General features: G+C 34.4%; 1 protein-coding gene across 3 annotated transcripts in view; it reads left to right on the top strand.

Moving 5' to 3' along the window:
- Positions 1–12,063, top strand: part of LOC117399355 (neuropilin and tolloid-like protein 1) — a 62,753-nt gene extending 50,690 nt beyond the window's left edge. The window contains exons 8-11 of one of the 3 annotated variants that reach the window (XM_033998454.3): positions 2,518–2,631; positions 3,543–4,101; positions 5,136–5,210; positions 10,002–12,063. In XM_033998454.3, coding sequence (XP_033854345.1) covers positions 2,518–2,631; positions 3,543–4,101; positions 5,136–5,196 — 734 coding nt within the window. In that variant the 3' untranslated portion in view covers positions 5,197–5,210; positions 10,002–12,063. Of the gene's footprint in view, positions 1–2,517; positions 2,632–3,542; positions 4,102–5,135; positions 5,211–6,169; positions 7,311–10,001 lie in introns of those variants that run through there. The other 2 variants (XM_033998452.3, XM_033998455.3) reach the window with 2 other exon arrangements.
- Positions 12,064–14,301: the final 2,238 nt, after the last annotated feature.

Genomic DNA, 14,301 nt, shown 5'->3' with positions numbered 1-14,301 from the left:
ACCAGCATAGATTCTTCAGTAGATTAACTGTCTCGCCTCAATAAGTTATTGTGGTATCTTGATGTGCATTTTTTAATTAAAGAAAGGATGGAAACACACCAAAATGTTACCAGTATATATACAGGTCATATAGAAACAACAGCAATTTGCAGCACAGATTTGTGTGTGAATAGTCAGTCTCTCACTCTGTAAATTATGAATGCTGCTACTTCTTGTTGCAAGGCAGTTTCAGTCTGATAGTTTGGTGAAGAGCTGATAGTAGATGGTTGGTTGGCCTGAGCAAATTACTTAAAAGTGATGAGTCCTATGGGCTGTACTGGAAAACACTCTTTGCTGAATTTTTCCACCCCCAAATTCCTTGAAGGAATTAAACGCAATAATTGAGGAACGTATCCCTCCAAAACATTTTTGCTATACTGGCAGCCCGTGGTGGTCTTACACCCTATTGTCAGAGTTATGGCATACCTTTTTTTTTTTCAAAGAGCTGTATATGAGTGCACTTCAAAAGAAAGGAATAAAATAAGGCATTCGAGATGTTATTGTTAGTAACCTACCTTTAAACAAAAGTTTAAAAAACTACTCTGTCTTAATTCAGTTTTTTTTTTCTTCAGGGCTGAACTAATCCGATCTTCAGGTACATGCTGTACGTTTCTGTGCATGAATGTGCTTCCTGGAGCTTTCCCTTTAAAGGAAAAATGCCTGAATGTTTAAACAGTGGCTGTATAGGAAACAATTCATGAAAGGCATTTAGATTTAACGTCATCACTTTTGGTCTCTGGTCCTGTCACTCAATTATTATTTAATTGAATGTTCTGGTCTGAACAATTTAATTGAATGTTCTGGTCTGGTCTGGAGTTTAGTCTTTACCTATCTTTAAACAATGTGTGGTTCTCCCTAAAATGAGTGGTTATGAGGAAGAGGACACCACCTTGTGGTCAAATAAAGATTATCCTTAGATTGTTATTCTGTAGAGGTTTTGCAACATTGATTTATGAATGATTCATACTCTGCACCATATATCATCCATTCTGTATATAGAATTAGCAAGAATGTATTGCAACCTTAAACATTGATATTTACAGCAGGTAAGGGCGTCTGCTAAGAAATAAATATGGAATTATAAAAAAATATATGTATTTGGTGGTAGTGAGTAGTTATTATCATATACAGTAGTTGTCACATGACAACAGAAAGATAATACCGTTCATGCTTCCTGTCCTGTAGTTCATATAAACACATCTGTGTTCACCAACTTGGCCACAAGACAGCTGTATAAACCAACAGGCAGGATCAGCATATCAAAAGTCCAGATTCCAACTTGTGCCTGATGATGACAGCATTTTTTATTACTATTTAACAAAAAAAAATGCTACAACAATAACAAAAAAATAATCTAGTTCTAATTATAATGAATACGGTACAGCCACCTGTACAAAATAAGGATGTTGTCATTTTGTCTTGGGGTTTCCGATAAAATAAAATGACAGCCTTATTTAATATGCACAGTTGTACTTTACTCCTAATATAATTACAAATTGAAAAGGAGGTGTCATCCTGCAGATGTGTCTACAGGAAGTCACCTTGGTACTTATTTGCCAGACAGTTCCTGAGTGCTCTACTGATGAGATAAAACACTGGCACTTAAAACACAAAGAGAAGATTGTAATTGAATAATTTCCAGGCTCTGAAAATCCTTCTCTTATACCCCTAAATCACATGACCTATCTTGTTTTAGGTCTCATTATAACAATGCCTGTCACTGAGCAGTTACTCTGCTGCTTGAACTTATCATGTGCTGCTACTGTAGCTATCAACACCTTTCTTTTTGTTCAGCCCCATTGTTTTATGAAAGTAACAAAAAAAGAGTATAAATTAGGGAAATGCACTAAAGAATTTCTAATAATTCTCAAGTGTTTATTTTGTAGTTTTATGATATTTTTAGGTGTACTCTCCTGTAAGATAGTGCTGTGAATGTTGCACTGGAGTAGATAAGTCTGAAATAGTCCTCTTGTTGATTTGAACCATGAAAATTAAACTCTACTTGTGCCACTGAATTACTTCATATTCCTGTTGCCAAGTCGTCATTCTCTCAAATGTGTAAACATGATCCATTCCAAGATTTTTAACAAAGATAATAACATGTGACATTCTGGTGGACAGTATATATAGTTATTTGTTTATTTAGCAGACACCTTTATCCAAGACAACTTACAGAGACTAGGGTGTGTGAACTATGCATCATCTGCAGAGTCACTTACAACAACATCTCACCTGAAAGACAGAGCACAAGGAGGTTAAATGACTTGCTCAGGGTCACACAATAAGTGAGCTGGGCTTTGAACCATTGACCTTCTGGTTATAAGCCCTTTTCTTTAACCACTGGACCACACAGCCTCCTATATATTTAAAGAATAAAGAATGCTTTAAAACAAATGTATTTGTTTTGTTTTCACATGATCCTTTCTAAGAAATGTTATAAATGTTGTCTACCAATTTTGCATTTTCTGCCAATTTCAGCTCCCTGTGAAGCCGATGCATTCTTTTGCCACAGTAACATGTGCATCAATAACACTTTGGTTTGTAATGGAGTTCAGAACTGTGTGTATCCGTGGGATGAAAACCATTGCAAAGGTAATGTTAAAAATCTATGTTGTAAGTGGACCTCAGTTGGTCATTCTTTATTTGATCAGTTTGAGATGGTGCTGATGGGCCACTGCCTATATTCTGCATTATATATGCAGTATATATATATATATATATATATAGAGAGAGAGAGAGAGAGAGAGAGAGATAGAGAGAGAGAGAGAGATATATATTAAATCAACAAAGGATGTTAATGATGGTTCTCCAGGCTTGATGTGCTTTATGATTGGGTTTTTAATTAAATGAATGCATTAATGAAAATAGAGTTTAGTAATTAATTTGTTATCCATTTATTCATCACTGTTAAGACATGTATTTAAAAATAAATATGACTGAAAAAGAAAAGTGCTACGAAAGCAGTGCAAAAACATAATTATAGAACATTTTAAAAATTGTTTAAATTAAGTTTTTAGGGTATTTTTTGTGACTTTCAGTTATGGTTTATGGTACTGTATGGTTCACACTATCATAGATGTTAAAGCAGCATAGCTTACAAATCAGATCTATAGTAGGAGACGAGATGGTTTTGAATACCAGTATGTCTACTGATTTACTGCAAAACCTTGGGCAAGCCATTTCAACTGCTTGTACTGCAGTGCTTCCAGCTGTGAAACTGTGGGAAAGAAAGACCTAACTGTAAATAAGTTATTGTATTTCAAGTAATCATTAAAAGAAAAATAAACTACAGTTTTTAGATACGGCCCGTACTGTAACCTGATGCTAAAGGGCTCATAGTCAGTTTAAGTTGGGTTTTTATTTGTCTTGTAACATTTTCATTTGTTCTTTTTTGTCTGAAGCGTATAAGTCAAATGGATTCTATCATTGTCATGTGTGTGTTTAAGTGTGATTGAACGTGCATTATGGGTAGAACTGTAACCACGTATTTTTGTTTCACACAGAAAAGAGAAAAGCTAACCTGCTGGACAACCTCACAAACACCAGCGGGACTATAATAGGAGTAACCTCTGGCATTGTCATTATCCTTCTTGTTGTATCTGTTATAGTTCAAATCAAACAGCCTCGCAAAAAATTCATCCAAAGGAACGAAGACTGTGACCAAACAGTGTTTCAGGAGGTGTTTGAGCCCCCACACTATGAACTCTGCACGCTCAGAGGAACGGGGGCCTCTGCTGATTTGATGGACATTGCCGATGACTTTGAGAACTACCATAAACTGAGACGGTCTTCGTCGAAATGCATTCACGACCACCACTGTGGATCTCAGATGTCCAGCACCAAGGGTAGCCGCAGTAACCTCAGCACTCGGGATGCTGCTATCTTAACTGAAATACAGCCCCAGCCTGTAAGGCCTCTAATCCCACCCAGTAACAGGAGGAGCATTCTGGTGATGAAGCACAGCTATTCGCAGGACGCAGCGGATGGATGCGATCTGGATGAAATCGAAGAGGTGCCCACGACAAGTCACAGGCTCTCCAGGCACGATAAAGCAGTCCAGCGGTCAGTATCCATTGATTTTTGATGAAGACTATTACATGGGGACTTCTATGCCCAGACATTAATTTCTTTCTTTTTTCTTTTTTTTCTTTTTTTTTGAGGTTACAACTCTCTTCTTCTTTGTTATTTTCCCACTTTCCATTTAGACCTCTGAGTATCATTCATAACGAATAGGTTAAAATGTTCAAATACAATTGCTCTCAGGCCAAAGAAAGTTACCATGTTGTTGAAATCTTATAGTCTTATACCAAACCAAAATGCATGTTGCCACCTAATGCGGCTCATACCATTAGTGATAAGACACACAATTGTGAGATGCAATTATATGATATTTAGTGCATGGAAAATATTAAGAATTAATAGTCCAGTGAAAGGACTGAACAAGTACATTTTGAGCCTATTTTGTCTTTTTTTTCAAAAAGCTGAAGTAGAAATGCTTGTTTTGTGATTAAATAATCAAAGCACCTATAAATTATATTTAAAAATGTAGTGCTCATAGAATATTCTTATATACCGGTAATATAAATATATATTTACATATGCAAAAAAATGATACCATAGTCGAAATAAATCTTTCTACTCAGTAAATTAGAAAACATGGGCATGAACCTGTTTTTTACAGTCTAATAAAGAGATTATTTTTATTGTATAACTGCACCTTGATTGCTTGTTGACTAAAGGAAAGATTAAACGTTTACAAGAACATGGTAGTTATGAAGCCCCTTTTTTACAACCCATAAAACATGCAAACATATCTTTTATGTATCTTTGTCGTGCATGCACATTGCGTGTGCTCGTGTGTGTGTGTTTGGCTTGTATACACGCATTACATCCTTGTTTTGTACATTTGTATCACCTAGAGTTTCAGACAATAATTGTTTTATTGTAGTATTTCCTTTTCATCTTTGCATGCAAGTGTTTCACACTTCACTAAAACACTTCAAATCAAATGTACTGCATTTATGTAGCCTATGTATATATATATATTTTCTATGCAAAACATTATTATATTAAATGAAATAGCCATAACATTCCAGGTTCTGCCTCATTGGGTCTCTAAGCAAACATGAATCTGAATACAACACAACTAGGGTCTAAGAGACAAACTCAAGGTAAGCAAACCAATCTAAACAAAACTAAAATGTCTTCCAGTCGTTTTCCTAGTTCTGAAACTTTAACATATCAATGGTCTTTCTTTCTTGCTTTCCTTTCCTCCAATTGTTTTGTTTAACAAGTGACTGCTTTTGAATAGTTTTAGTGTTCATTTAAATGTAGTCAGTTATAGTTGTATTCATTTTTCCATGTTTTCCGTTGATATGTTGCAAAAGCTTTTAATGCAGAATGTTTGCTCACAGCACATTCACACTAAACTGTAGATACTAACGCTTGCAGTTTACATTTGAATAGTATTCATTTGTCATTGTATGCAAACTTGAATTTATGGTAAATACAATATTGTTGTCCATCATAGGTTCATTTTTGTCTTTCCAAGAATTTTGGAACAATGGTATTCTCATTAAATTATATTCTTGGCATACCAAATTAGAGAGCAACATGCCCAGATTTTGTACCCATATGCAGGATATATATACCGAAACTTAAATAATATCTCTCTATTAAATATATTTTTAGAACCCTTTGAATATCATTGTGAAATTACATGAGAGATCTTATATACTTTTTTTATACTGTTTCAAGATACAGAATTTGACAATATTTTGACAACATGCTTATATATGTGGAACTCCTAACAATGTTGTATTACAGTTATTAAGAATATATAAATATACTGTAGTTAGCTTTTTGTGTTTCTTTAGATATGTATTTAGATGTTGCAAAATGCTAAATGTCTTTTTTTTCAATCTTTTGTAGTTTAGTGATACATTTTAGAAATAACAAACTTGTTTTTTAACAAACTGCACATAGTGTGAATTTTGCAATCATTTTAATTTTATGTACTAGTTGATATTCTGTTGTTGTCTGTGTTTTATCACTTTGTGTAATGTATTATTTGTGATGTATTTTCTTACATTCTACATTCTGTTACATATGCATTGTTTTCATTATATAGACTGCTTGAGAATAGTGCATTCGTCCTGGATGATTTCGAGCAAGCTTCAATGAAATATGAAAATATGGACCGGGAATATACACCAGCATGATGTTTTATGGACTTTTCTTAGTGGAATATTTTCATAGTATTATAAAATATTATAACAAGATCATTTACTCCAATAAGAATGGCAATAAGAAGCTATGACATTTTAAAGTGAGAACTTAAAATTCAGGACAGAAACTTGAATTCAGGTATTTTGCCTTGATTGTCACTTTTTTTTTTATGCTGATCACAATGAAGAACGAGTAATATAACAGCTTAATATTTGGATTAAGTAGACTGCTAAATGGAAATATGTGACAAAAAAGACAGCTTTTAATATTTGGAAAAAAGAAAGTATTATTTCATGTTTTATTAGCTAAAAATAATGTGTTAAAAGCATGCAATTTATATTCCTGTTCTGTGCAACTAGGTATACATTATATTTTATGTCAAATGCCTGCTACCTGTATATTTCTATGAAATATGTTACACTAATAACTATTAATTACTATACTTATTTCTTTCGTACATTCTAAGTTACCAAGCAATATAGCATAAACTTGAGATGTAGGGCACTTCACTGAAACTTTAATAATGTTCGCTCACAACGATTGCTAAACACGCATTGCATTTTAACATCTATACTGTTCTACTTGAAAGAAGACCGTGTCCATATGGAAATGAAAAAGAAAAACTGTGTCTGGTAAGAAAAGAAAGAAACAATTTAAATGCATGCGAATAGGTGGTCCAGCCAAATTTCAAATAGAATTCAATAACATACCCTTATCTTCTACCACTATTCAAAGTGACAGGATTTTGCTGACAGAGGAAAAACTCAAAACATACTGTATGCAGGATTTTTCTGTAATAAAATGTGAGATTGCTTTAGATTAAATTTGGCTTTGAAGAAAAGTAATTCTTTTGATATAAAATATGTGATTTATAATTTTAAAACACTGTCCTGGTGTTTACTGTCCATGTTGTGTTTTGTGTTTTATGTTTTGTTCATGTGTTATTTGTATACTAATGCAAACTTTGTTTTCTTTAAAAAAAAAAACACCTAAAGCAGATGCATTTAAACATACAAAATGCTTTGTAAATAAAAAAAAGTAACACAAGATATTCTTTTAGAATTTTATTTATTTAAATTTGTGTTCATTTTGGTTTGTATTTATTTTGTTTATGATATATATATATATATATATATATATATATATATATATATATATATATATATATATATATATATATATATATATATTATAGGTTATACAATACATTTATACAGGTATACAATAATAATAATTTGTAAAAGGTATCATTTGCATAGCTGGGAAAAAAAACATAGATTTTGAACTAAATGGCCTCCTGAGATCATAAACATCTATTGATTCAAAATTATACAAACATCTTTACCATCCCAATGAAACAGACAGCGTATGATTCACGTTGCCCCAGAGGTGAGACAAGGTCAAAACCTCTAGAACTACTAGAGCAAATGCCTGGCTCTTTTGTAGCATGTATCATGATCGCCGTTTTGCCTACAGTCTGTCTACTGGTTAAGGTATATGAAGGTACAGTGTACTAAAACACAGGTCAACTGACTTTGTGCAAAGAACAGTATTTACTGTTACTGCGTTTTTTATTTATATATTGAAATTCTGTAGCAATGGTTGGTCACGTGGATGTCAACATATTTGTGTGTGTGTGAGAGGGTAGAGTATGCATTGAAATCATGAAGGTGTGACCTGAGATGTCTCCAGACAGTTACGAGAAACTCTTAGTTACAACAGGGACTCGATTCTCCAATATTGATGCACCTACATCAGGAAGTCACAGTCCTGTTCAAGAGTGTTTCCCAAATTGGCCTGTGAGCATCAACATAATATGTAAAATAGACTATAATTATTTAAATAAAATGTTCATGTGGTCTTTCAAGTAAGATCTGTATTGTATTAAAAGCTTGGGTCCCTCAGTAAAGTACTGCAGCGTGGTGTACACAGTGAGTCATAAAGTCAGGGGAGCACAGGTTTGCATCCTGACTGGGCAAAGTCGCTCGTTTCAATGGGGATTCTAAATGACATCACATTGGGGTTAGGGAAGCAAACCTGTCAAGGACTGTTTCTTCTCATCGTGCTAGAGCGACCCCCTACTGGCCAGACGCCTGGTGAGCTCAAGCATCTACAGGCCAAGCCATTGTCTCCCAGAAGCCAGTAGCTCATGGAAATATGCTCTTGAGTTCCTGGGTGTAAAGAAGCAATTGGCTAGAACGTAATTGGACATTCTAAATTAGGCAGAAAATCGGCCACTGTAAATTGAAAAAAAAAGAAGCTCAGTTGAACATTTTTAATAGCTATTTTATATTATTTTTAAAAAGAGACGCATGAGTCCCAATTGGACTAATGTATATAACTATTCACCTCGGTCTTGAAGCTATATTGGTGTGATATTGCAGAAAGAAAATGTATGAATGTAGTTTTATGTTTTTGTATGCACCTCAGACTCATCAGTTTATCATTCAGTAGTGAAAACAACTGAAACAATGCAATAAATCCTATTAAGGCAATTTTCTATCTGCATCTGGAAACCAGTCTGCACAATCCAGTCTCATTTCATTTCAATATCAAACTGGGGTTGTAGCCAGTTCCATCTGCAGTTTAGAATCTACTATCCAATCTGCAGCCGAACACAAAATTCAAAGATCACCTGTTGGTTTCATGGTTTTGTATTACTGCTATTTATTAATTCAGTTAAAAAATGAGTTTCCTACCATTTTTTAACTGAATTAATAAATAGCAGAGGGTATCTCATAGCCTGCTAGCATTTGCAGATCAGTACTGTGGGGAAGTCAATGTGCATACTTTTAGTAACACCCTAAAAACTCAGCCTGTGTCAAGTGTTTTGCTTGTAGGCATATGAATGGGATGACAATCCTTCATAGTGTTCAATAGAATGCGCTGACAACAAGCAGATTAAGTACAGCAGCTGAGCTGAACACCAGAAAGGTGTAGCACATGCTGAATTTACAAAGAAAGAAAGAACACAAAAATGAAAGTTAATATATCTCTTTACTATAGGAAAACTGTTTTCAAAGAAATATTTTCATCCTATAATTACGTTCTTGAATTTTAAATAATACACATTGGATACAAGAAAACAGGTTGTTTTCTAGAATTTGAAAACTATGTCATAATGTATATTTTAAGAAGTGATGCTTACATTTTGATTCTTACTGCAGGTATACTTTATATTACAATAAAAAATGTTTGTGCCAATATTACCAACCTGGAAATGAAACACAATATCAACTAATGCTAAACAGGTAGAGTTGCAGAAAATAAGGCCAGTACAGTGCTCCCCTTTGTAAGGCGGTACAGTCATGGCTCCCATTTGCCCCATAATGCCATTACACTAACACAAGTATTCTCATTATAAGGTGGAACACAAATAGCAAGGTCTCTTAACTACAGCGTTATAAAGGGGGAACACTGTATAACTTTATTTTTACAAAGATTGTAATAATCATGAATGCATTTATGACCACATGTTAGCCTATACAAATAGGGAGTTAGGAAGTTAGCCTATATAATAAATACAACATATACTGTTCGATATATAACTTGGGTTATGCATTATAAGTTAAAAAAATAACATAATAGTATTTAGTTGTATGCATACCTAACCAGTAGATACTGTATATATCTACTGTAATAAGCACTCTAATACAAACACTGCCCCTGTTTATGAAGGGCCTGAAGTGACGAAATACAATAACAGACCTAATAATGTTTTCATTTTTCTACAGGCAGATACATCAGCCAACTGCGTCTTGCCAAGTATGACATCTAATGGAATTAACTCCACCCTACACGAAAGAACAGCTTTTCTCAGAAAGTTTAAAAATGTATTGTGACCAAGAAAAAAGCAAAACACTTTTGTGATATGCATTTGATATGTTTTGCGAAACTTAAAGCCAACATGTTGTGATGCAGATGTTTTAAAAAGCAAATCTATTTGTGAAAATATGAAGTCCAAATTACAGTTTCTTTTACATTTACTGGTATGGATATTGCAGCTCTCTACATTGGGTTCTGTCCATTTTCTTCCCTTAGCTGTCTGGCTGGTTGAGGCTGACAGATATTTACACTTTTTAAACTTGCAATGCTTAATTCAATTTCCAGCCCTATTAAGTCTTTCCTGGTTGCCCAGATTGATTTAAAACTGATGTTTCCATCACTGATGGTGGTAATTTGCAAAGGATTTCTGAGTAATGCCTGGAGTTGAACATTGCCATTTCATGTCATCTAAGGACCAAAGTGATTTATTTTTACTCCATCCAAGGAAGCATTAATCCAAGACTTAGTGGGCTGATTCTAAAACTCACTTTTCACTATTCTATAATGTGCTACATCTGAATGGATTAAAGGTTTAAAATCTATTTTACTACCTTGTATTACAATAAGCAACATCATCAGTGATGCTCTTTTTTGTGTTGTTGAATATTTTCATTAAAATGATTTTGTAACTCCAAAACGTCACTGATTTGTTACTGATTTGTGCAACTCCACTCCTTGGAATCTGGTTCATCTGGTATTGGTCTCCCTTTCCTCTCTGGTATCTCCTCTTAAAGTTACTGTAGCTAACAAAATAATTCCATAAATTGTACTTGTTGTGCACTTTCATTCGTTATATACTGTATGTGTCAAATGTGCAGTTTTGAAAGAAACACGTGTTACAGTAAACATGTTTTTTTTTTTTTTTTTTTTTTTAAACATTAGATATGGTACTACACTTGGTTTAAGACATTTCTGTTTGCAAGCCAAACTTTAAGTTAGTGTTGCACTTCCTTGATCATTTCACCTGAAGGGTGAAATTGTCTCTGCCCCTTCAATTACTTATTTCCTGTCATAAACCAACCAGCTGCTTCTGAGGTGTAATGTAGGAAGTGACCTTAAAAAAGCACAGAAACTGAAAACTTCCATTAACCTAAAGTAGTACCAGATACCATTTTTGGTACAACATGTATTTCTTTAAAAACTGCAGATTTTAGACCATTGTACAGTAGCTAATGGAAGTATACAACAGGTTAGATTCATATCATTATTTTGTTAGCTACAATAGTGAACTGTTATGACAATGTATTTTTTAATTAAAGCTACACAATTACAGTGCTTCTTCATTTCACAATCTGACTTACACATAACAAAATCTTATAATATACCTGTGAATCAAGAATAGAGATGGGCTGTTTAGTGTGGCTCTGTAAATTACATGAATAAATAGAGAAGTGTAAATTGCACTAAAAAGGATACATCATCCAATAAAATACTTTAAGGGTGCAGTGTGGTCCAGTGGTTAAAGTCCAGGGCTTGTAACTAGAAGGTCACCGGTTCAAATCCCACATCTGCCACTGACTGACTCACTGTGTGACCCTGAGCAAGTCATTTAACCTCCTTGTGCTCCATCCTGCGGATGAGATGTTAAATCAATGTCCTATTGTAAGTGACTCTGCATATAATGCACAGTTCACAGTCTACCTCTCTAAAGTGCTTTGTGATGGTGGTCCACTATGAAAGGTGCTATATAAAGATATTATTATTACACACCTGACATTATATTGGAGTTGCAGATGCTTTTGTTACTGTTACTATATTTACCACCTGTATTATTCTATGTGTTTATTTCATGATATTAATTTAGTGTTGGAGTAAATTACATATATAAAAAAAAGATTTTCACATTTATAAACCATTTGTTACATGGCACTGGATCAGGCTTAATTTGGATGAGATGTTTGACAGGTGAGATTGTGTCACCACTGCCCCTGAATTTACTGGCTTAATTTATCTACAGTTCCAACAGCTGTTTATTCCACATGAATTTGTAAAGAAAAAATGATTTGATTTTAAATTGACATGTAATATAATAATGAATTGCAATAAAAGTCAATATATTTGTACAATATTTAAATTCACTCTTATGTCAATAAAACAAAGAGACAGAAGGAGTTATTCATATGATCTAACAGATTAAAATACTTATGCAAATTAAATATTTTTTAAACAAAGTCCTTATAAAGTCAAAAAATAGAGCAATGCACACTTGGTAGAAAAAATATTTTGCGATCTAAACACAGTTTGTAAAGATCAATTGGATATACCCAAGTATGTTACATGAAGTTGCTAGGTTTGGACTTCTAATTGAATCCAATACCACATTTGTATTTATGCTTTCGGCTATTGTCCTGTTTTGTGTAATAAAGAAATACAAATCTACTGTCACCTGATTAATCGGCCAATCGGTTGCAAGCTGGGACTGTAACTATCATGTTTAAGTTAATTAAATCTCCATATTCCTTTTGCTTCGATCCTATGCAGGGACTCTGGAAGTAGGGGTGCTGGGGGTGCAGCATCACCCCTGGCTTTGCATGGCTTCCATTTTTGTTCAATGGCTTTCAGCACCGGGGCAGCTTGGTGGCGTAGTGGTTAGCGCTGCTGCCTCACAGCGCCAGGGTCCTAGGTTCGAATCCGGCCTAGGGTACTGTTTGTGTGGAGTTTGCATGTTCGCGTGTTCGCGTGGGTTTTCTCCGGGTACTCCGGTTTCCTCCCCAGTCCAGAGACATGCTGTCCAGGTTGATTGGTCACTCTAAATTGTGCCCTCTGTGTGAGTGAGTGTGTGGTGCCCTGTGATGGACTGGTGTCCCGTCCAGGGTGTAGTCTCGCCTTGCGCCCTGTGTATGCCGGGTTAGGCTCCGGCTCACCTTGACCCTGTAAAGGAGTAAGCGGTTAATGACCTGATGGCTTTCAGCACACCCACTTTAAAAATGTTTGCAGTATGACTGATCCTGTGGTGATGTAAATGCTAGCAATCTCAGCTAGATAGACTCCTGCAGTTTGTCTGGATTGTTTAGATTAGAATGTAGAGCTAACAAAACAATGAAGCAAATTTGACCTAACACGGTATGCATTACCATCACTTTGTATATCTGACATGTTCTTATATGAAAGATGCTCACATTATGTTAAATGTGTATTTGCTTCTTTGTACTATGACTCTTCTCGAGTGTAGTTCATATTTCCTGTGAAAGGGACACTGTATGGGACATACATGTAAGAGGGTAGTTCTATATTAGACCTTCAGAGATATTCTAATAGAAAATAAAAGCAATGACAAGGGTTGCAGTGAATTGGTTATGAAACTAATTAAGGGTGGATATAAAAATCCATCCAGTCTTGGTTCTCAAACAAAGGCTGGATTGTGATCCATTAGCCTCAGTGCCAGTCTATACATTTTAGTCCTGTGTAGTGAGAGGAAGGATCTTAACAAAGCAGCACCTGGCATCAACATGATCACTCTGGTATTTTCGTATGGAGCAGCTGGGCACTTCGAACCCCAGTGTACCCTTCTGAAATCAGTGATCCGGCAGAAGAAATAATTGCACCATGAAATTAAGGCTGAGGAAAAATAACATCCCTTGCACATTTTTAATGAATGCATCAGAATCAAACAAACACATTGATTAATTTAAAATGATCTCATTTGCAACTTGAATAAAGAACACATCAATGAATGATGTGTACATATGATACAATCATATGCTGAACATTACAAACTTTAGTTTTTTTTTTTTTTTTTACATCACCAAACAGTGCTCTTACGTATACATTTTATTTTGCGGGACTGCAGGTTTTAATGTCAATTTGCGGGTTAGAGTGGTCTGTAACCTTTATGAAATGTTGTTTCCTTTCAACCATCATTCATAAAATCACCTCTAGATGTGATTTGATCAAAAAATGAAAATTCGCCCTCCTAATTATTATTATTATTATTATTATTATTATTATTATTTTAATTAATCAATCAATTAATTAATTAATTAATTATTGTTATTATTATTATTAATAATAATAATTTGGGTGACGTCTTTATCCCATGCGAAGTTACTGTATTAGATTGTGCCTGCCAACTACAGATTGATTTTTTGAAACTTAAAAAAATGCACTTGTGGTGAGAGGAACTGTATGCACCCAATGTATTTGTGGGTGTTGTAGTTTATTTTTTATGAAAACGTTCATTACTTCTTGAGGGAACGCTGATACTAGAAA

The sequence above is a fragment of the Acipenser ruthenus genome, chromosome 4 (genome assembly GCF_902713425.1).
Source record: "Acipenser ruthenus chromosome 4, fAciRut3.2 maternal haplotype, whole genome shotgun sequence".
Classification (NCBI taxonomy): domain Eukaryota; kingdom Metazoa; phylum Chordata; class Actinopteri; order Acipenseriformes; family Acipenseridae; genus Acipenser; species Acipenser ruthenus.
Note: the sequence above shows the minus strand (reverse complement) of the source record. Positions and strands in the feature narration are given on the sequence as shown.